At 50.1% G+C, this 23,900-nt stretch overlaps 1 protein-coding gene and 1 non-coding gene across 2 annotated transcripts in view; both read right to left on the reverse strand.

The window, feature by feature from the left end:
- Window positions 1-23,900, reverse strand: part of khdc4 (KH domain containing 4, pre-mRNA splicing factor) — a 40,560-nt gene that overhangs the window by 13,155 nt on the left and 3,505 nt on the right. Inside the window, exons 2-11 of the mRNA XM_078534109.1 lie at window positions 21,977-22,259; window positions 19,383-19,511; window positions 18,010-18,089; window positions 17,050-17,102; window positions 14,224-14,378; window positions 9,069-9,280; window positions 7,756-7,816; window positions 7,255-7,315; window positions 6,341-6,528; window positions 3,712-3,873 (exon numbers count right to left, since the gene is read on the reverse strand). Of these exons, the coding sequence (XP_078390235.1) occupies window positions 3,712-3,873; window positions 6,341-6,528; window positions 7,255-7,315; window positions 7,756-7,816; window positions 9,069-9,280; window positions 14,224-14,378; window positions 17,050-17,102; window positions 18,010-18,089; window positions 19,383-19,511; window positions 21,977-22,259 (1,384 nt within the window). The remainder of the gene's footprint in view (window positions 1-3,711; window positions 3,874-6,340; window positions 6,529-7,254; window positions 7,316-7,755; window positions 7,817-9,068; window positions 9,281-14,223; window positions 14,379-17,049; window positions 17,103-18,009; window positions 18,090-19,382; window positions 19,512-21,976; window positions 22,260-23,900) is intronic.
- Window positions 16,549-16,681, reverse strand: LOC144672309 (small Cajal body-specific RNA 4). The gene has a single exon (XR_013574095.1).

Below are 23,900 nucleotides of genomic sequence, written 5' to 3' on the forward strand. Positions count from 1 at the left end.
CATTCAGTTCGGAAGGCTGTAAAGTGCCTAGTCGGAAGATGAGGTGCTATTTCTCCAGTTTGCATTACTAGAACAATGCAGCAGGCCAAGGACGGACATGTGGGCATGACAGCAGGGTGGTGTGTTGAAATGGCAAGCGACAGGGAGGTCTGGGTGATGCTTGCGGACAGACCGAAGGTGTTCTGCAAAGCTGTCACCCAGTCTGCGTTTGGTCTCTCCAATGTAGAGGAGACCACATTGGGAGCAACAAATGCAGTAGACTAAATTGAGGCAAGTGCAAGTGAAGGCTGCTTCACTTGAAAGGAATGTTTGGGCCCTTGGACGGTGAGGAGGGGGGAAGTAAAGGGGCAGGTGTTGCACCTTCTGCAGTTGCATGGGAAGGTGCCGTGGGAGGGGGTTGAGGTGTAGGGAGTGATGGAGGAGTGGACCAAGGTGTCACGGAGGGAACGATCCCTGCGGAATGCCGCCAGGGGTGGGGAAGGGAAGATATGTTTGTTGGTGGCATCATGCTGGAGTTGGCGGAAATGGCAGAGGATGATCCTTTGAACGAGGAGGCTGGTGGGGTGATAAGTGAGGACAAAGGGGACCCTATCATGGTTCTGGGAGGGAGAGGAAGGTGTGAGGGCAGATGCTCGGGAGATGGGCCGGACACGGTTGAGGGCCCTGTCAACCACTGTGGGTGGAAAACCTCGGTTAAGGAAGAAGGAAGACATGTCAGAGGAACTGCTTTGGAAAGTGGCATCATCAGAACAGATGCTACGGAGGCAAAGGAACTGAGAGAATGGGATGGAGTCCTTACAGGAAGCGGGGTGTGAGGAGCTGTAGTCGAGGTAGCTGTGGGAGTCGGTAGGCTTGTAATGAATATTGGCGGATAGTCTATCACCAGAAATTGAGACTGAGAGTCAAGGAAGTGAAGGGAAGTGTCAGAGATGGACCATGTGAAAATAATGGAGGGGTGGAAATCGGAAGCAAAATTAATAAATTTTTCCAGATCCAGATGAGTGCATGAAGCGGCACCAAAGCAGTCATCGATGTACCGGAGAAAGAGTTGTGGGAGGGGGCCGGAGTAGGACTGGAACAAGGAATGTTCCACATACCCCATAAAGAGACAGGCATAGCTGGGGCCCATGCGGATACCCATAGCCACACCTTTTACTTAGAGGAAGTGAGACGAGTTTAAGGAGAAATTGTTCAGTGAGAGAACAAGTTCAGCCAGACGGAGGAGAGTGGTGATGGATGGGGATTGTTGGGGCCTCTGTTCGAGGAAGAAGCGGAGAGCCCTGAGACCATCCCGATGGGGGCGGAGGTGTAGAGGGATTGGACGTCCATGGTGAAGAGGAGACGGTTGGGGCCAGGGAACTGGAAATTGTTGATATGATGTAGGGTGTGAGAGGAATCGCGGATGTAGGTGGGAAGAGACAGGACAAGGGGAGAGAGAATAGAGTCAAGATAGCAAGAAATTAGTTCCGTGGGGCAGGAACAGGCTGACACGATTAGTCTGCCGGGACAGTCCTGTTTGTGGATTTTGAGTGGGAAGTAGAAGCGGGCCGTCCGAGGTTGGGAGGCTATAAGGTTGGAAGCTGTGGAGGGAAGATCTCCAGAGCAGATGAGGTCAGTGACAGTCCTGGACACAATGGCTTGATGTTCAGTGGTGGGGTCATGGTCCAGGGGGAGGTAGGAGGAAGTGTCTGCGAGTTGACGCTCAGCCTCTGCGAGGTAGAGGTCAGTGCGCCAGACAACAACAGCACCACCCTTGTCGGCAGGTTTGATGACAAAGTCAGGGCTGGACCTGAGAGAACGGAGTGCAGCAAGTTCAGAGAGAGACAGGTTAGAGTAGGTGAGAGGAGCAGAGAAATTGAGACGACTAATGTCACACCGACAGTTCTCAATGAAAAGATCAAGAGCAGGTAAAAATCCAGAGGGAGGGGTCCAGGTGGAGGGAGAATATTGGAGGCAGGTAAAAGGATCTGTTGAACGGGGAGAGGGCTCCTGCCCAAAGAAGTGAGCACAGAGACAGAGGCAGCGGATGCCCTGGGCATCCTGGCCTACTTACTATAGCACATGCGAAACAATACTGCCAGAAACTGGCTAGAGACATGTAAAACAGCTTTGAAAGCAGGGCATGAAATTCAATTAGGCAACATCCTAATGGTCACTGACCACTAAACTAAACCAACCAATTCAAAATTAAACAGCAATCTCACTCTAATTTGTGAAAGGGCAGCTATTCTGTAAGTGGTAATGCATTGTGTAGAGATTCTAGAGGGAGCTTTACTCTGTATCTAACCCCGTGCTGTACCTGTCCTGGGAGTGTTTGATGGGGACAGTGTTGAGGGAGCTTTACTTTGTATCTAACCCCGTGCTGTACCTGTCCTGGGAGTGTTTGATGGGGACAGTGTAGAGGGAGCTTTACTCTGTATCTAACCCCGTGCTGTACCTGTCCTGGGAGTGTTTGATGGGGACAGTGTTGAGGGAGCTTTACTCTGTATCTAACCCCGTGCTGTACCTGTCCTGGGAATGTTTGATGGGGACAGTGTTGAGGGAGCTTTACTCTGTATCTAACCCCGTGCTGTACCTGTCCTGGGAGTGTTTGATGGGGACAGTGTAGAGGGAGCTTTACTCTGTATCTAACCCCGTGCTGTACCTGTCCTGGGAGTGTTTGATGGGGACAGTGTTGAGGGAGCTTTACTCTGTATCTAACCCCGTGCTGTACCTGTCCTGGGAGTGTTTGATGGGGACAGTGTAGAGGGAGCTTTACTCGTATCTAACCCCGTGCTGTACCTGTCCTGGGAGTGTTTGATGGGGACAGTGTAGAGGGAGCTTTATTCTGTATCTAACTTGTGCTATATAAAAATGGTTTTGTTTATAAGCATTGCTGAACACTACTCTATTCCAAGTCCATTAACCAGGTCTAGTGGAGATGCATCACCTCCTGATTGAAACCTTCACTCACAGGATCTGTACTGTTGAAAAGGAATGCAGCGTTTCCGGATATGTTGCTGTTCTGTTACTAGTACCATCCTGTACAGTAGTACGCCCTCAACCCCCTTCTCTTAGTAAAACCTCCCTGGCTACAACAGCCACTTAGAGATGATCGACAGCATACCTCCTGCATGCTTTCGAGGCCTGGAGACAAGCAAGGACTTACATTTCCATCTTCATCATTTACCACTACATAGAGTAAATGTGAAACACACCCAGGGGAGGGCAGCTGAGAGTGCCTTATGCTGCTACATCAAAATCTTACACACACACACACCCCCATTCAAACACACAAATATACACCCAAAACACTCACTTTGATAAGGACAGGGCTAAGAGAAGATCCTTTACCAGATTGGTAACCAAACAGTGCCTCGCACACAGTCCCTGTGACAAGGCAGATCTCCCAAAGGACTGCACTGGAGTGTTGGTAAAATGATACGCTCTGGTCCCAGAATGGGGCTACAAAATGAGCAAAACTGGTCCCCTCAGCTTCTCTGACCATGGTGATGTGAGGCCTCAGTATAACCTGGTTGAGGACTGTGGGGACAGGATTCAAAAGTGGAAGAAGAAATTCAATAGCCACTTTTGACCTGGGGAGTCTAATGATGTAGAGGACAGGCACAGTGCAAACACAAGCAGCTAATAGTCAGCCAGGATTCAGTGCCTACAAAACCCGCGTCTTGCTGCCTTTCACAATCCTGCAGTGAGTAAGGGCGCATCTCCCACCTGGTACCCCAGCAGTGCCGATTCCTCCTCGCTCTCTTCAGTGAAGCGTCTCTTGTTCCCCTGAGATGGAGGGAGGTGGGCGGAGGGTCTTGGAGCGGCTGACATCCCCTCATAACCAGGCGTGTTCACAGGTAACGGTGGAGCATAGCCTCCAGGGTTCTGCTGCACACAAACAGGAATTTTAATTAGGACAAAAAAGCTCAACTCAGAAAATACAGGCATCTTCACTACTGGACCCCTTTCCCCCACCTCACCCACTAACACTCAGACTAGTGCTCCACAGGTACCTGGCATCCTTCCATCCCTCACTGAAGTGATAAGGCTTTACCAGCCTAGACAGTCAGTGCTCCAAGTTAATCAACCAGGGAGGGCAACGCAGCTAAGCCCAGCCTTTGACCGACTTGAAAGTCTACGGTGGGAAGTGCCCATGGTAACACAGACATTTCCAGCACAATACTGTAACCGATATAGGTGTTCATTTCAGAATATCACAAGTGGCGACTGAATGGAATAATTTGAGTAATAGGAACTGATCCAGAACCAAGCCCCAAAGAGTCCAAATTTAATCAGTGTCAGACAGTGACAGACACTTAACACATCCAGTCCCAGATATAAGCAGTATCAGACACTCCCACACTGCTAAACACAGCCCAGACCCAGATATAAGCAGTATCAGACACTCCCACACTGCTAAACACAGCCCAGACCCAGATATAACCGGTATCAGACACTCCCACACTGCTAAACTCAGCCCAAACCCACATATAACCGGTATCAGACACTCCCACTCCACTAAACACAGCCCAAACCCACATATAACCGGTATCAGACACTCCCACACTGCTAAACACAGCCAGTCCCAGATATAACCGATATCAGACACTCCCACACTGCTAAACACAGCCCAAACCCACATATAACCGGTATCAGACACTCCCACTCCACTAAACACAGCCCAAACCCACATATAACCGGAATCAGACAGTCCCACCCCACTAAACACAGCCAGTCCCAGATATAACCGGTATCAGACACTCCCACCCCAAACACAGCCCAGACCCAGATATAACCAGTATCAGACACTCCCACTCCACTAAACACAGCCTAGTCCCACATATAACCGGTATCAGACACTCGCACCCCAATAAACACAGCCAGTCCCAGATTTAACTGGTATCAGACACTCCCACCCCAAACACAGCCCAGTCCCAGATATAACCAGTACCAGACACTCACATGCTGCTAAACAGAGCCCAATCCCACATATAACCAGTATCAGACACTCCCACCCCAATAAACACAGCCAGTCCCAGATTTAACTGGTATCAGACACTCCCACCCCAAACACAGCCGTCCCAGATATAACCAGTATCAGATACTCCCACCTCACTAAACACAGCCCAGACCCAGATATAACCGGTGTCAGACACTTCCACCCCACTAAACATAGCCAGTCCCAGATATAGCCAGTATCAGACACTCCCACCCCAAACACAGCCCAGTCCCAGATATAACCAGTATCAGACACTCCCGCCCCACTAAACACAGCTAGACCCAGATATAACCGGTGTCAGACACTCCCACCCCACTAAACACAGCCAGTCCCAGTTATAACAGGTATCAGACAGTCCCACCCCCCAGCCAGTCCCAGCTATAACCGGTATCAGACAGTCCCAGCCCCCTCAAAACACAGCCCAATCCCAGATATAACCGGTATCAGACACTCACACCCAACTAAACACAGCCCAGTCCCAGATATAACCAGTATCAGATACTCCCACCCCACTAAACACAGCCCAATTCCAGATATAACCGGTATTAGACACTCCTGCCCCCAAATACAGCCAGTCCTAGATATAACCGGTATCAGACACTTGCACCCCCACAAACACAGCCAGTCCCAGATATAACCGGTGTCAGACACTCCTGCCCCAAACACGGCCAGTCCCACATATAACCGGTATCATACACTCCTGCCCCAAACACAGCCAGTCCCAGATATAACCGGTATCAGACAGTCCCAGCCCAAACACAGCCAGTCCTAGATATTAGTGGTATCAGACACTCCCACCCCACTAAACACAGCCAGTCCCAGATATTGGTGGTATCAGACACTCCCACCCCACTAAACACACGCAGTCCCAGATATTAGTGGTATCAGACACTCCCACCCTACTAAACACAGCAAGTCCCAGGTATAACTGGCATCAGACACTCTCACCCCGACAAACACAGCCCAGTCCCAGATATAACTGGTATCTGACACTCGCACTCCCACAAACACAGCCAGTCCCAAATATAACCAATATCAGACACACCCACCCCACGAAACACAGCCCAGTCCCAGATCTAACCGCTATCAGACACTCCCACCCACCCCCAAACCCATAGCAGTCCCAGATACATGCTGTATCTGGCACCAACCCTCAAACACAGCCCAGTCCCCGGCACATCCAATCCAAGTCCAAACCAAGCTAGGACGCCAGACTCCCTGAAATGCAGACACCTCCACCCCCAGCCTCCTGTCAAATATGGACGTCTAGTTGTGCTCTTGGTTACCATTCACAATGCTGGTACAGTGACTACCTGTCCCAGTGTGCCCAGTGGCTGTGCTGGTGCAGTGACCTACCTGTCCAGGTATGCCCAGTGACTGTGCTGCCCCCGAGACGGGGAAGGGAGCAGAATCGGGGCCACATTGTCTTGGGTATGAACTCTGAGAGGACTGAAGTGGTACAGGACCCAGTGGATACCTGGCCTGGTAGCCTTGGCCTGGGTAATAATGCTGCTGGGGAGCACCTCCAGGCACTTGTTGGTAACCTTTAAAAGAGAAAAAGGGTGCTTAGTAGAGTGGGAGCAACACATATGGCTACTCAACCATTCATCTCAGAACCAAGAAACAGCAAACACACTCCGATGCAAATGTGACCTCAGGCAGTCCAAGACACGAGCTGAGATGAAACACATCACAATTAGAAAACCAGAAGAATAACCTCCTCAGGATACTCAGTAGCTTCACATTGTCTGGAATCTCAATGCCTGTCCAAATATGTGGGCAAGTTCTAAAGAACCACTGCAGACAGGAGACCTCTACAAGGGTTGGAAAACCTCAGGTCTGAGGTCTGTCCCCATCAAACACTCCCAGGACAGGTTCAGCACGGGGTTAGACACAGAGTAAAGCTCCCTCTACACTGTCCCCATCAAACACTCCCAGGACAGGTACAGCACGGGGTTAGATACAGAGTAAAGCTTCCTCTACACTGTCCCCATCAAACACTCCCAGGACAGGTACAGCACGGGGTTAGATACAGAGTAAAGCTCCCTCTACACTGTCCACATCAAACACTCCCAGGACAGGTACAGCACGGGGTTAGATACAGAGTAAAACTCCCTCTACACTGTCCCCATCAAACACTCCCAGGACAGGTACAGTACGGGGTTAGATACAGAGTAAAGCTTCCTCTACACAGTCCCCATCAAACACTCCCAGGGCAGGTACAGCACAGGTTACATACAGCCTTATCTTCTTGTTATTCTAGGACTTACCTTGAGGTGTCATGACTGAAGAATTAATTTGACTCAGGAACCTAGAATGCTCATTATGGACCTAAAGAAAGAAAATGGATTTAATTATCACATGGGACACTTTTCCCATAAAGAAATGGAAATTAAAGTGTCCCAGAGAACAATCATGTTAAACCAAACCAGAAGGTTTCAGCTTCTATACTCAGTCTGTGCCGAGTCAGCTGATTGCAGCCAGAGCAAGCTGTCAAGAGTTCCAACTGGACTGAAGACCCAGAGCTCAAGTTCCTGCTCCCGAGAAGAACAAGCCCTGTTCACTGTGACTCCATCCACAGTTCAATATCCTGGTGCCACTGTCAGAGCAGACATGACGAATGGCCTGAGGGAGATATGAAAAGGCAACTGGTGACTATGAAAACCAGTAAGTCAAGCCCTTCTGGATTGGGGAGGCACTGAAAGGGGGTATAGAGAGGACCACAGCAATAAGTAATGAGTGATTCAACCCATTACTGAAGTGATACTCACAGTCTGCAGCAAGCTCTCACAGAGTTTCCTCGCAGCTGAAAGGCCCTCTGGCTTGGGATGACTGAAAGGAACACAAATCGATACCATTGGCAATGATTCACATACCCACTCAGTCCTGACTCAGCAACCTGACAATACAGCAACAGGCTGAGAGACTTCACAGAAACATCTAACTACACACCTTGCAGACCACAACTTCCCGCTGCTGGCTGCCCACATAGCTCTGCTCCTATTGCAAATCTCAGACATCCAGGTGAGGGACATGAGTAACTGTCCCAAACCTCATCAAACACTCCCAGGGCAGGTACAGCACGGGGTTAGATACAGAATAAAGCTCCCTCTACACTGTCCCCATCAAACACTCCCAGGGCAGGTACAGCACGGGGTTAGATACAGAGTAAAGCTCCCTCTACACTGTCCCCATCAAACACTCCCAGGGCAGGTACAGCACAGGGTTAGATACAGAGTAAAGCTCCCTCTACACTGTCCCCATCAAACACTCCCAGGACAGGTACAGCACAGGGTTAGATACAGAGTAAAGCTCCCTCTACACTGTCCCCATCAAACACTCCCAGGACAGGTACAGCACAGGGTTAGATACAGAGTAAAGCTCCCTCTACACTGTCCCCATCAAACACTCCCAGGACAGGTACAGCATGAGGTTAGATACAGAGTAAAGCTCCCTCTACACTGTCCCCATCAAACACTCCCAGGACAGGTACAGCACGGGGTTAGATACAGAGTAAAGCTCCCTCTACACTGTCCCCATCAAACACTCCCAGGACAGGTACAGCATGGGGTTAGATACAGAGTAAAGCTCCCTCTACACTGTCCCCATCAAACACTCCCAGGACAGGTACAGCACGGGGTTAGATACAGAGTAAAGCTCCCTCTACACTGTCCCCATCAAACACTCCCAGGACAGGTACAGCACGGGGTTAGATACAGAGTAAAGCTCCCTCTAGTGTCCATGGAACCTCACAGCCTGCAGATGCTGCAGACTTCAGGTCGAAAACTGAAAGTTCAGTAGTAACCCACTGCCAACCGCATACAAACACCTATAGGCCATTGCTTCCCCCATACACAGCTCTATCACTCTCCTCTCCCATGCACCCTGCTTGCACCAGCTTTGTGCAAGGCTGCTGCAAGCTCCAGTGTGCATAATGTTACCAACTGTGTTTGAGTAGAATTGAACAAATTAAGTCAAGCTCTGAAGTAAATGTGGTGAAGAGTCATTGAATCTCACAGGATACATCTAGTCTACGCACTGAACATATAAACGCAGGGTGATTGTTAGCAATAATACTTGGTACCTGATATAGATGTACATGGGCTCAAAGGCCTCTCTCCCAGAGGCAGGTTCCAGACAGCCAGAACCCTTTCCACGTAGGAAGACCTTGGCACCAGTCTCGGCCTGAATGTGCTGCAGGTAGGAACCACCTGGACCCTCCACTTTCTCCTTAATATTAAAGGCTGGATCGATTTGCTCCAGACCCACAAAGACTTTATCTTGCACATAATGCATCTGTGAAGCAAGAGAAGGAGCTGATCATACACAAGGCACCAAGGAAAGTGAACGCTGAAGAAAGAAGAGCTGCTCAAAATGCTGACTCACCTGATGGAAGACATTCTGGGTATAACCTGAGTAGTGTTCAAACTGACTGACGCTGGGCGTCTGAAAGGGGAAGTGCTTCACTTCCAGCAATGGTGCCAACACTGATTTAACTCTTAATTTGATGCATGGAGTGGTGAAATGCAAATTCCAAAAAATTCATCTGTAACACAGACTTCAATCCTGGCACTGCATAAGTACTCTCTTTAATTCTAGCCCACACATCTCAGGAAAGATATATTAACCTTTGTGAGGGTCAGATGGGGTGGGAGGGATCCAGCAAAGATTCAACAGAATGATACCAGGACTAAAACAATTCATTTAAAAAGGGTGGATGCACTAGTCTTGTATTTACTTGAGTATACCAGATTAAGGAGTGATCTGATTGAGATGTTTAAAATGATTAAAGGATTTGACAGGGTAGAGAGAAACTATTTCCTCTGGTGGGGTGGGGGAAGTCAGGACAAGCAGGTTATCAACTTAAAATCAGAGCCAGGCCCAATGTTCCCTCTACGCAGCATAGCAATCCAAAAATGCCCACACAGGCTGCACACAATTTGGGCCTTTTAAATGTATGCAACAGCAAGGCTCTTGACACAAAGGGTAGTAGAAATCTGGAACTCTCCCCCCTGATCAGTTTGGGGTCAATTGAAAATGTCAAAACTCAGATTGATAGATTGTTAGGCAAAGGTGTCTAGGGTTATGGAACTAAGATGCAGGAGAAATAGATAGGTAAAGTGAGTGGGCGAAGATCTGGCAAATGGAGTATAATGTGGGAAAACGTGAAATTGTCCATTTTGGCAGCAAGAATAAAAGAGAAGCATATTATCTAAGTGGTGAGAGATTGCAGAGCTCTGAGATGGAGAGGGATCTGGATGTCCTAGTTCATGAATCACAAAAGGTTGCAACTAGTAACACTAATAGAATGTTATCGTTTATTGTGAGGGGAATTGAATATAAAAGTAGAGAAGTTATGCTTCAGTTATACAGGGCACTAGTGAGACCACATCTGGAGTAGTGTACAGTATTGGTTGCCTTATTTAAGAAAGGATGTAAATGCACTGGAAGCAGTTCAGAGAAGGTTTACTAGACTAATATCTGGATTGGGAGGGTTGTTTTATGAGGGAATATTAGACTTGCATCTGCTGGAGTGCAGAAGTGAAGTGTATTGTTACTTCTTAACAATTAAGAATACACACACACACAGCTATCTGCTTCTGATCCCCAGCTTCCTGAGTAAAACACAGAAGGTTCCTTTATTCCTTATTCTACACTAGAGCGCAATACGTCCAGGACTTAGCACACCCTGCTGTATTTTCTTTATATAGCACTTCTTTTTAACTAAAATGTCCTTTCACAAAAAACATAAACGTTAAACACAAACAACACAAGAAGAGTAAGAGGCAACTTGACTGAAACATATAAGATCCTAAGGGGTGTTGACAGGGTGGATGTGGAGAGGATGTTTCCTCTTGTGGGAGAATCCAGAACTAGGGGTCACTGTTTAAAAATAAGGGGTCACCCATTTAAGACAGAGATGAGGAGTGAGAGTCTTAGAAACACTCTTGCGCAAAGAGCGGCTGAAGCAGAATCTTTGAATATTTTTAAGGCAGAGGTAGATAGGTTCTTGGTAAACAAGGGGGTGAGAGGTTATCGGAGGTAGGTCAGAATGTGGAGTTGAGGTTACAATCAGCCATGATCTTATTGAATGGTGGAGCAGGCTTGAGGGGCCAAGTGGCCTACTCCTATTCCTAATTCAAAAGTATATATGGACGTTTGCATATAGTTCTCAAGAGCCATGATCTTATTGAATGGTGGGAACAGACTTCAGGGGTTGAAATGGCCTCCTCCTGTTCCCATGTATCACACACCAAGCTGTCATCCCAGTGAGTGAGGTCCCTGTGGGAAGCAATTGGAAAAGTAAGGCTGGGCCATTCAGCTGTACAAGGGTGATAATAACCAAAATGGAGAGCTCAGTGCTCCAGCCAGAAGCCCTTCAGCTATAGGGCAGACGGTGAGCGTGAGGTACTGAAGAGTAATGCTAAGACAGACTAGCTGCTCCATCAGTGCTCTGAAGAAGGGTCATATAGGCTCAAAATGTTAACTCTGTTTCTTTCTCCACTGATGATGCTGCTAGACCTGCTGAGTTTTTCCAGCATTTTCTGTTTTTGTTTCAGATTTCCAGCATCCGCAGTATTTTGCTTTTATCTGGCAGATCCATCAGCTGTTCAACACAGCCTACAGGACAACAACAAAACTTTAGAGTTCTACTCTCAACTCTGGAGAAGAATTTCAGGATTCCTTTTCCCTCTCAATAGCTATTGCATGCACACATAGGATGGATGCATTGGTGGTCATCTTTCAAAATTCCATAGATCCTGGAACAATGCCTGCAGACTGGAAGATGGCAAATGTAACCCTACTACTTAAGAATGGAGGGAGAGAGAAAACAGTGAACTACAGACCTGTTAGCCTGATGTCAGTAGTACGGAAAACACTTGAATCTATTATAAAGAATGTGATAATTGGACACCCCAAAGGGCTGCGGAAGTGAGTATGCTCAAGACAGATCAATAGATTTCTAGATACTAAAGGCATCAAGGAATAGTGCAGGAAAGTGGCATTGAGGTAGATCAGCCATGATGTGGTTGAATGGCAGAGCAGGCTTGAGGGGCTGAGTGGCCTACTCCTATTTCTTACATTCCTAAATCCTCTTCAAGATGAAATGCCCATGTTTTTCCAGTCGTCCCTCATAACTTAGCTCCCCCTGTTGCTTGGGAGCAATAACACCCAGATAAATAGGAAATCAAGCAGAAATGGGAACAGAGGAGAGGATGATAAAAGGGCCTAAGAGGCAATTAGGGGGAGTTTCTGGAGAGGAGAATACAAGGTATCTGGTGAAGCAGAGGATACTTGAGACCAGAATCCAAGAAGACAAGCTTGTTGAACTTCTTGGATATTTCTGATCAATCAAACTTCTGTAATTGTGAATGAGACAGTGTGGTATTAACATATAAAGGTGAAACACATCTGCATGACATCATCACAACAACATTGAAGCAGCAAATCTGTACAGACATCCATGTTAGCTCAGATATGTCAAGATTAATATTCCACACATCTTTGTCACATTACACTTTTTTTCCCCAAGAAAACTAAGTGAGGAGAGTTGATAAGATATAGAATATCTATTATGAACAGTTGCACCATAACACCATAAGACATAGGAACAGAAGTAAGCCATTCGGCCCATCGAATCTCCTCCACCATTCAATGAGATCATGGCTGATCTGATAATCCTCAATTCCACTTTATTGCCTTTTCCCCACAGCCCTTGATCCCTTTACTGATTAAAAATCTGTTTATCTCAGCCTTGAATATATTTAACGACCCAGCCTCTACGGTAAAGAATTCCACAGATTCACTACCCTCAGAGAAGAAATTCCTCCTCATCTCTGTCTTAAATGGGTGACCCCTTTCTCTGAGATCATGCCCTCTGGTCCTAGACTCTCCCACGAGGGGAAACAGCCTCTCAGTATCTACCCTGTCAACCCCCTTGTAATGTTATTACACCCATTCAATCTGCTGAGAGCGTATTAGCAAGTCACAGGAGTGAGGAGATCACACACCCCAGCCTAACCCTGTCCTCAGTCCCACGCTCACAATATCCTTCTACCAAGATACAACAGACATCGATTCCATTTTCATGAAGGTTGATGGGCATATCTTGATGAGGGTGGACATGCACACAGTACCTGCTGGACGCTTCCACCTCAAGTATTCACCCTGGTCTCCAGCCAGGCAGAAGAGATGAATGCCTGTGACATCTAACTATTAACACACTCAAAGTCAGGAAGCAGAGTGTAAGCTTATAGTGTGAAATTTACTGTCGGGCCGCACAGTGAACCCCCAGCTTTCACTGGAAGTGGGGTTGTTCTCTCAGCCCAATTTCTATAAGGGGAGAGAATCAGCAGAGCCACAAGCACTGAACAGGTTCCACTTTCTCATTCCTCCTGCCCCTCAGGTACAATTAGCACAATGCAAAATGCACCTCCCTCTACATTGTTCCTATCAAACACTCCCAGGGCAGGTACAGCACGGGGTTAGATACAGAGTAAAGCTCCCTCTACACTGTCCCCATCAAACACTTCCAGGACAGGTACAGTATGGGGTTAGATACAGAGTAAAGCTCCCTCTACACTGTCCTCATCAAACACTCCCAGGACAGGTACAGCACGGGGTTAGATACAGAGTAAAGCTCCCTCTACACTGTCCCCATCAAACACTCCCAGGACAGGTACAGCACGGGGTTAGATAAAGAGTAAAGCTCCCTCTACACTGTCCCCATCAAACACTCCCAGGACAGGTACAGCACGGGGTTAGATACAGAGTAAAGCTCCCTCTACACTGTCCCCATCAAACACTCCCAGGACAGGTACAGCACGGGGTTAGATACAGAGTAAAGCTCCTTCTACACTGTCCCCATCAAACTCTCCCAGGACAGGTACAGCATGGAGTTAGATACAGAGTAAAGCTCCCCCTACACTGTCCCCATCAAACACTCCCAGGGCAGGTACAGCACGGGGTTAGATAGAGTAAAGCTCTCTCTACACTGTCCCCATCAAACACTCCCAGGACAGGTACAGCACGGGGTTAGATACAGAGTAAAGCTCCCTTCACTTAGCAGTGCATCCAAAACTGTTCACATCTCGCACCAGATGCACTGTAGCCCCTTTGCCTTACAGTTTGAGTGATGGAATGTTATTGGGTGCTTTGAATTCTTAGTCACTCAAAGAGAATGAACCTAGAGACCATTTCAGAGATGAATATCCTACATGCTGCAACGACATACTTACCCCAGCTTGTGATTTTGCCGTGGTGGTTGTCGGATGTGTTACAGGGGCTGGCTGGTGGTACACAGTAACCATTGGACCACTGAACTGCGAGGTGGAAGTACTGACGGCCTTTATAACTCCACCTGCAATGATCTCTTTAATCCGGTTCACAGCCTCTGCAAAAGAGTTGTAGAAACCCAATGTAATAATGACTAAACTCCAACGTATTCATTTACTACAGTGTAAATGCACCAATCCGATAACAATATCTTCTTCACTCCTTTCTATCCGCCTCTCCCAATGGGTCAGACTCTTGCTGGGGATAGGCTGCCAACATCCATGGAGGCATAGGAGGCTCAGAGCCAGCATGTCACTGGTCACGTAGCAGCCTAACACTGCCCTCAATCTCATAGTCACCCAGAGCTTCCAAGCATGGAATCTTTTCATTAAGAACACATAAGCACTCCCTCAATGCTTCCCCTCTGACAGCTCACTTCTTCCTCAGTGCTGATCCTCTGAGTGAAATGCTCCCTCATTAGTGACCCACTAAGAGTGCAGCGCTCCCTCAATACTGACCCTCCGACAGTGCAGCGCTCCCTCAGTCTTGACCCTCGGACAGCGCGGTGCTCCCTCAGTACTGACCCTCCGACAGTGCAGCGCTCCCTCAGTCCTGACCCTCGGACAGCGCGGTGCTCCCTCAGTCCTGACCCTCGGACAGCGCGGTGCTCCCTCAGTACTGACTCTCGGACAGCGCGGCGCTCCCTCAGTACTGACCCTCGGACAGCGCGGCGCTCCCTCAGTACTGACCCTCCGACAGTGCAGCGCTCCCTCAGTCCTGACCCTCGGACAGCGCGGTGCTCCCTCAGTCCTGACCCTCGGACAGCGCGGTGCTCCCTCAGTCCTGACCCTCGGACAGCGCATCGCTCCCTCAGTACTGACCCTCCGACAGTGTAGCACTCCCTCAGTACTGACCCTCCGACAGCGCATCGCTCCCTCAGTACTGACCTTCCGGCAGTGAAATGCTCTCTCAGAACTGACCCTCTGACAGTGCAGCGCTCCCTCAGTACTGACCCTCCAATAGTGCGACACTCTCTGACTCCTGACCCTCTGACAGCGCGGCGCTCTCCTCCCTCAGTACTGACCCTCCGACAGTGCAGCGCTCCCTCAGTACTGACCCTCCAATAGTGCGACACTCTCTGACTCCTGACCCTCTGACAGCGCGGCGCTCTCCTCCCTCAGTACTGACCCTCCGACAGTGCAGCGCTCCCTCAGTACTGACACTCTGACAGTGCGACACTCCCCTCCCTCAGTACTGACCCTCTGACAGCGCGGCGCTCTCCTCCCTCAGTACTGACCCTCCGACAGTGCAGCGCTCCCTCAGTACTGACACTCTGACAGTGCGACGCTCCCCTCCCTCAGTACTGACCCTCCGACAGTGCGGCGCTCCCTCAGTACTGACCCTCTGACAGTGCGGCGCTCCCTCAGTACTGACCCTCTGACGGTGCAGCACTCCCTCAGTACTGACGACGCTCCCCTCCCTCAGTACTGACCCTCCGACAGTGCGGCGCTCCCTCAGTACTGACCCTCCGACAGTGCGGCGCTCCCTCAGTACTGACCCTCCGACAGTGTGGCGCTCCCTCAGTACTGACCCTCCGACAGTGCGGCGCTCCCTCAGTACTGACCCTCCGACAGTGCAGCGCTACCTCAGTACTGACACTCTGACAGTGCGACGCTCCCCTCCCTCAGTACTGACCCTCCGACAGTGCGGCACTCCCTCAGTACTGACCCTCCGACAGTGCGGCGCTCCCTCAGTACTGAACCTCCGACAGTGCGGCGCTCCCTCAGTACTGACCCTCTGACAGTGCAGCGCTCCCTCAGTACTGACATTCTGACAGTGCGACGCTCCCCTCCCTCAGTCCTGAACCTCGGACAGCGCAGTGCTCCCTCAGTACTGACCCTCGGACAGCGCGGCGCTCCCTCAGTACTGACCCTCGGACAGCGCGGCGCTCCCCTCCCTCAGTACTGACCGTCCGACAGTGCGGCGCTCCCTCAGTACTGACCCTCTGACAGTGCGGCACTCCCTCAGTACTGACCCTCTAACAGTGCGGCGCTCCCTCAGTACTGACCTTCCGACAGTGCGGCGCTCTCTCAGTACTGACCCTCCGACAGTGCGGCGCTCCCTCAGTACTGACCTTCCGACAGTGCGGCGCTCCCTCAGTACTGACCCTCCGACAGTGCGGCGCTCCCTCAGTACTATACTGGGAAGCAGCCTGGATTACGGGCTCAAGTCTCTGGGCTGGTGCTGGAACCCACAACCTTCTGACTTCAAGGTTTACAATGAATTTAAATTGTTGGGCTGTACAGTGAACCCCCGGCTTTCACTAGAAGTGGGGTTGTTCTCTTGGCCCAGTTTCTATAGGAGGAGAGTATCAGCAGAGCCGCAAACACTGAACAGGTTCTACTTTCTTCATCCTCCGGATCCCTGATTGTTTCAGCCCGGTGTGGTCCCATCAGTTTCATACCAATGTTAACCTTCTGCTCCTATCTTCTGCCTCTAGCTGGAAGAGGATTTACTGGTGCCATGGATATTCTTCATGTCAATGGCTTGGACATCAAGAGTCACCAGACTGTGCAACCAATGTCATTGTCCAGTTTTATTTTCACTTACCATCTATTGGTTTGGCCTGATTTTCTCCTCCCTTGCACATACAGGCTAAGATCAATCCGAGAACACCTACTGCTGCCCTGCCCTGGCTAACAAACCAATGCTGCACAATGTAGAGGTTAAACCCAGCCTGGACTTCTGTGAGGACAGAACCCATCCATTTATCACACCCACACACTTACTGTCAACAACATCACGTGTCTGTCCTTGGATGTGCAGGTACAAAGCACGATCTCTGCAGGGGGAGAAATAAGAAACAGAATTCAGAATGTTTCTAGAGTCCTGACATGCAACGATCACAGGGCAAATGGACAGCTGCCAGAACCTGAGTGGCAGGATGGCCATGTGCACTCTCTGGTGTGATACTGAGATAACCCAGGTTCCACTCCCAGTTTCCAGAGAGGTAGCTACAATTAGCCTGAGTATGGATGAAAGGGAAAGAGAGAGTAGGATCGGACAGAAGCACAATGCTCTCCGATGTTGAGCGTGTCATTCACTGTCAGGGCTCAGGTACAGAATAGGCAGCACAGTGAGCTATCAGCAGGCTGTTGAGGCTTACTGAGATAGGACTGCAGCCAGAGTCAGCAAGTTCCTTTTCCCAGGAGAATGTGGAATAAAAACGTGCATTTCAGCAGCTCAGGACATCCCAAAGCTCTTCACAGCCAATGAAGGACTGCTATGGAGGAAGCCTGGCTGCCAATTTGTACACAGCAAGATCCCACAAAGTGTGATATGATAATGCCACCAGATAATCTGATTTTAGTAATGCTAATGGTAGAGGAATAAATATTGGCCCAGGACATCCGGAAGAATCTCCTGCTCTTCTTCCAATAGTGGCCCTGGGATGTTTTACATCCATCTGAGGGGGCAGAAGGGACCTCAGTTTCATGCCTCATCCAGAAATAGGCACCTTTGGCTATGCATCATTTCCTCACTATTGCACTGGGAGTCTCAACTGAGACTGTCTCTGAGGTGGATCTTGAAGCCACAACCTGCTTACTCAAAAACGTGAATGTGTGCACTACTCGCTAAGCCACAGCTGACAGCACAAGGAAGAATAAAGATCAGGAATAGTACCAGCTTACAGATCTGAGTAAGTTCAGGGATGGGAGGGAGGTGTTTGCTTATTAATGAATACATACCCTGGTGTGGCTTGTACTTTCTCCTCTGGAGACATGAATCTCCCACGGGTAGACACAGCTGCTCCAGTGAGCCGACTAACCTGCGTAAGGAGACAGGAAACACAATTTCACTCTTGCTTTAAATATTCGTAATTTAAGAAAACTCCATCAGATCCCTGAAGAGAAAGAATTCATCGATAAAAAGGTTGTCAGGAAGTGGGCATTAGACAGGAAGGTGGAGTAGATGCCAAGGAGGGAACAAACACTGCAATGCCGAGAGGGACAATCAAACTTTCGAAGGAAAGTGAACACACAACATCCCCTTCAATCTAATGGATGGAGTCACATCATAGGTGGAGACTCTGCAATTCAGACCGTACTCCTGAATTGTTAAACTGTACAAATAAAGAACCAAGAAAAACAAAAACTAACATGGGCTTCTTCCAGTACTGTTAGGGAGATTGCTCCAGTCAAACAGAACCCTTTCTCCCTCCTGCAAGGAGCTGCTCCAGTCAGACCCCATTCCCCCCCAACAGAGGGGAGTGTCCAGTGAGACCCTCTCCTCCTCCCGTGTGGGGAGTGTCCAATCAGACCCTCTCCTGCTCCCGTGTGGGGAGTGTCCAGTCAGACCCTTTCCTCCTCCTGTGTGGGGAGTGTCCAGTCAGACCCTCTCCTCCTCCCATAGGGGGACTGTCCAGTCAGACCCTCTCCTCCTCCCGTGTGGGGAGCGTCCAGTCAGACCCTCTCCTCCTCCCGTGTGGGCAGTGTCCAGTCAGACCCTCTTCTCCTCCCGTGTGGGGAGTGTCCAGTCAGACTCTCTTCTCCTCCCGTGTGGGGAGTGTCCAGTCAGACCCTCTCCTCCTCCCGCGTGGGCAGTGTCCAGTCAGATCCTCTCCTCCTCCCGTGTGGGGAGTGTCCAGTCAGACCCTCTTCTCCTCCCATAAGGGGACTGTCCAGTCAGACCCTCTCCTCCTCCCGTGTGGGGAGTGTCCAGTCAGACCCTCTTCTCCTCCCGTGTGGGGAGTGTCCAGTCAGACCCTCTCCTCCTCCCGTGTGGGGAGTGTCCAGTCAGACCCTCTCCTCCTCCCGTGTGGGGAGTGTCCAGTCAGACCCTCTTCTCCTCCCGTGTGGGGAGTGTCCAGTCAGACCCTCTCCTCCTCCCGTGTGGGGAGTGTCCAGTCAGACCCTCTTCTCCTCCCGTGTGGGGAGTGTCCAGTCAGACCCTCTCCTCCTCCTGTGTGGGGAGTGTCCAGTCAGACCCTCTCCTGCTCCCGTGTGGGGAGTGTCCAGTCAGACCCTCTCCTCCTCCCGTGTGGGGAGTGTCCAGTCAGACCCTCTTCTCCTCCCGTGTGGGGAGTGTTCCTGAGACTATTTTAGAGGAATTTCTCTCTCACCTCGTCCTGTGTTTGCCCTCGGGTCAGCAGGTTTCGACAGTTGATGGGAACATCATTGATTTCCACTTCAGCCACCACCAGGTCATCCTTGTTTTTTGCTGCTGCTGCCACCTTCCCTGGAAGAGGGGCCTGCAAAGAATAGGATGTCAGCACCAGGAGACAGCAAGAACAACAGAAATAGGAGGAGGCCATACAGCTCCTCAAGCCTGGACTGCCGCCATTCAATAAAACCATTGCTAATTGACTTCAAATCCACTCTGCCACCCAATCCCCACATTCCCTCCATTCCCTTAGTGTCCAGAAATCTAGCGATCTCATGCTGGAATCTATTCAATGACAGAGCATTCACAGCTCTCTGGGGTAGAGAATTCCAAAGATTTACAACCTTGGAGGAAGAAATCAAGCTTCATAGAATCAAAGACCTTTATGGTGCAGCAGGCAGCCATTCAGCCCATTGTATCAAGGCCAATTGAGGAAAAGGTTATCCAAGTTAATCCCACTTTCCAGCTATTGGTCTGTAGGCCGGTTGGTTACGACACTTCCAGTGCATATCTAAGGTTGTTTTTTGATATAAATGTGATGAGGGGTTCTGCCTCTACCACCTTTTCAGGCAATGAATTCCAGATCCCCATCACCCTCTGGGTGAAAATTGTTTTTTTCAGCTCCTCTTAAATCCTTCTGCTAATTATTTGAAAGCTACACCCACTGTTTATGACCTCCACATTGAAGGAAATAGCTGCTTCCAATCCATTCTTGTCTAAGTCCCTCACAGAAACAGAAAAGGATTTACAGCACAGGAGCCTATTCATGTCTGTGACGATGGAACAAGAGCTACCCAGTCTAAAACCATCTTCCAGCTCTTGGTCAGGATTTTATACATTTCAGTTAAATCTCTCCTCCTCTGGGTCCTAAATGATCGATCACTTTATCCTGAGACCGCAACTTCCATGTTCTAGACTTGACAGCAGGGGCAAACAGCCTTTCAGCATCTACCCTGTCAAACTCTCTCAGAATCTTAAAAGTTTCAATGAGATCACCTTCACTCACATCAGATTATTGGCCCATTCTACTCAATCTCTTCCCATAGGACAACTCTCATCCAGGGATCAATCTGGTGAACCTTCGCTGCACCCCATCTAAATGCAAGCATATGCTTCCATAAACCAAAACTGCATACAGTACTCTAGGAGTGGTCTCACCAAATACCAGTACAATTGCAGCCAGATTATTTTTTCTTTCATTTCTTTGTTGCCCATCCCCAATAGGCCTTGAACTGAATGGTTTGCTCTGTCATTTCAGAGGGCAGTTAAGGGTCAACCACATTGCTGTGGATCTGGAGTCACATGTAGGCCATAGTGGGTAAGGATGGCAGATTTCCCTCCTAAAGGGATATTAGTGAACCAGATGGGTGTTTACGACAATCAATGGTAGTTTCATCTGATGAAGAGTCATACGGACTCGTAATGTTAACTGTATTCCTTTCCGTAGATGCTGTCAGACCTGCTGAGTTTTTCCAGCTATTTTTGTTTTTATTTCAGATTTCCAGCATCCGCAGTATTTTGTTTTATTATAATGGTAGTTTCATGGTTGCTGTGACTTTTATTTAAAAATTCATTCACTGGCTGGGCCAGCATTTATTGCCCATCCCTAGTTGCCCTTGAGAAGGTGGTGGTGAGCTGTTGCCTTGAGCCTCTGCAGTCCATGTGGTGTAGGTACACCCACAGTGCTGTTAGGGAGGGAGTTCCAGGATTTTGACCCAGCGACAGTGAAGGAACGGCTGATATATTTCCAAGTCAGGACGGTGAGTGACTTGGAGGGAAACTTCCAGGTGGTGGTACTGAGACTAGCTTTATACTCCAGATTTATTCAAGGAATTTAAATTCTACCAGATGCCTTGGAGGGATCTGAACCCGTGCTCCAGAGCAATAGCTTGGGCTTCTGGATTACAAGTACAGTGACATTACCACCACCATCTCCTCCTTACTCTAATATCCAATCTCCCTGCAATAAAGGTTAGCACAGATTTTGTTGTTATTTGTTAATTTTGTGATTTGTGTACAAGGACATTCAAATCCTCTGCAAACCAACATTTACAGGTATCTCAGCTGTTTATAAACGAGTGTGAATACTCATTTGTCTGTAGAGTCACACTCAAAAGGGTGAATTTGCTCTATAATCACATTGCAGGCAAACACTTTGCATGAAAACTGATTCTCAATCTTATCACAGACAGCAAGGTCGACATAAAAGAAATATTGATGTCAGGCATGCATGGGAGCTTCCTGTGCACAATTTGGCACATTAAACACTGACTACACTTCAGTAAAAGTGCCTCATTGGCTATCAATCACTTTTGAGACATCCTGAGGTTGTGAAAGATCCTGGAGAAATGCAAATTATTTATTTTAGAAACAAACAGCTTGTGGCCCTGGCAACTGACAGTAATGCCCATTCTTTAATTTGCAATGTCCAGGCCTCCGCCCACCTGTCTACCCTGTCTCACAGTGAACTGCAGACTGTCGTAAACCCCTGTAAACACACCACCAACCTCTCCACCCCCAAACCACACACACACTCACAGCTGTGGTCTATACCTGTTCAGGAGCAATCTGACTGGGTTTCAGCTTCCCTTTTGCTATCAGCATGGCGTTGATCTTGGCTGCAACAGCTGCTGCAGCATCTAATGCTCCAGAGGCGGGGGCGACGGGCCCTACACTCATGGACACTCCGGGTGACGGGGCTGCAGTCCCAGGAGGCAGAGAGGCTGGCACGGACCCAGTCGGGAAGGTGCTTGTTGACATGGAGACCTGTGGAGACATCACTCCTGGTAATGTGCCATTCATACCAGGGCCAGGCTGGTCCCACTTGCTGCGTCGTCTGCAAAACAAAGAGATATCTTCATTTGATCCCTTCATCCACACAATGACTGAGAAAAGGAGCAGAGACCAGGCAGCGCTACATGGAGAGAATCACCAACCCTCTCCTCCCACAATCCCCATTCACTCTCCCCTCCCAACACTCACCCCCCACCCTCTTCACTCGCTCTCCTCCCCCCGACACCCACCCCCTTCACTCACTCTCTCCCCCCAACACCCACCCCCTTCACTCACTCTCCCCCCCAACACCCACCCCCTTCAATCACTCTCCCCCCCAACACCCACCCCCTTCACTCACTCTCCCCCCCCAACACCCACCCCCTTCAATCACTCTCCCCCCCAACACCCACCCCCTTCACTCACTCTCCCCAACACCCACCCCCTTCAATCACTCTCCCCCCCAACACCCACCCCCTTCAATCACTCTCCCCCCAACACCCACCCCCTTCACTCACTCTCCCCCCCAACACCCACCCCCTTCAATCACTCTCCCCCCCCAACACCCACCCTCTTCACTCACTCTCCCCCCCAACACCCACCCCCTTCACTCACTCTTCCCTCCCAACACCCACCCCCTTCACTCACTCTCCACCCCCAACACCCACCCCCTTCAATCACTCTCTCCGCCCCCCACAACACCCACCCTCTTCACTCACTCTCCCCCCCAACACCCACCCCCTTCACTCACTCTCCCCCCCAACACCCACCCTCTTCACTCACTCTCCCCCCCAACACCCACCCCCTTCACTCACTCTTCCCTCCCAACACCCACCCCCTTCACTCACTCTCCCCCCCCCAACACCCACCCCGTTCAATCACTCTCTCCACCCCCAACACCCACCCTCTTCACTCACTCTCCCCCCCAACACCCACCCCCTTCACTCACTCTTCCCTCCCAACACCCACCCCCTTCACTCACTCTCCCCCACCAACACCCACCCCCTTCAATCACTCTCTTCCACCCCCCAACACCCACCCCCTTCACTCACTCTCCCCCCAACATCCACCCCCTTCACTCACTCTCCCCTCCCAACACTCAGCCCCCACCCTCTTCACTCGCTCTCCCCTCCCAACACCCACCCCCTTCACTCACTCTCCCCTCCCAACATCCACCCCCTTCACTCGCTCTCCCCCCAACACCCACCCCCTTCACTCACTCTCCCCCAACACCCACCCCCTTCACTCGCTCTCCCCCCAACATCCACCCCCTTCACTCGCTCTCCCCTCCCAACACTCAGCCCCCACCCTCTTCACTCGCTCTCCCCTCCCAACACCCACCCCCTTCACTCACTCTTCCCCCAACACCCACCCCCTTCACTCGTTCTCCCCTCCCAACACCCATCCCCTTCACTCGCTCTCCCCTCCCAACATCCACCCCCTTCACTCGCTCTCCCCTCCCAACACCCACCTCCTTCACTCGCTCTCCCCTCCCAACACCCACCCCCTTCACTCGCTTTCCCCTCCCAACACCCACCCCCTTCATTCGCTCTCCCCTCCCAACACCCACCCCCTTCACTCGCTCTCCCCTCCCAACAGCCACCCCCTTCACTCGCTCTCCCCTCCCAACACCCACCTCCTTCACTCGCTCTCCCCTCCCAACACCCACCCGCTTCACTCACTCTTCCCCACCCACCCCCCACCC

Source organism: Cetorhinus maximus, chromosome 36, assembly GCF_964194155.1.
Source record: "Cetorhinus maximus chromosome 36, sCetMax3.hap1.1, whole genome shotgun sequence".
In the NCBI taxonomy this organism is placed as follows: Eukaryota; Metazoa; Chordata; class Chondrichthyes; order Lamniformes; family Cetorhinidae; genus Cetorhinus; species Cetorhinus maximus.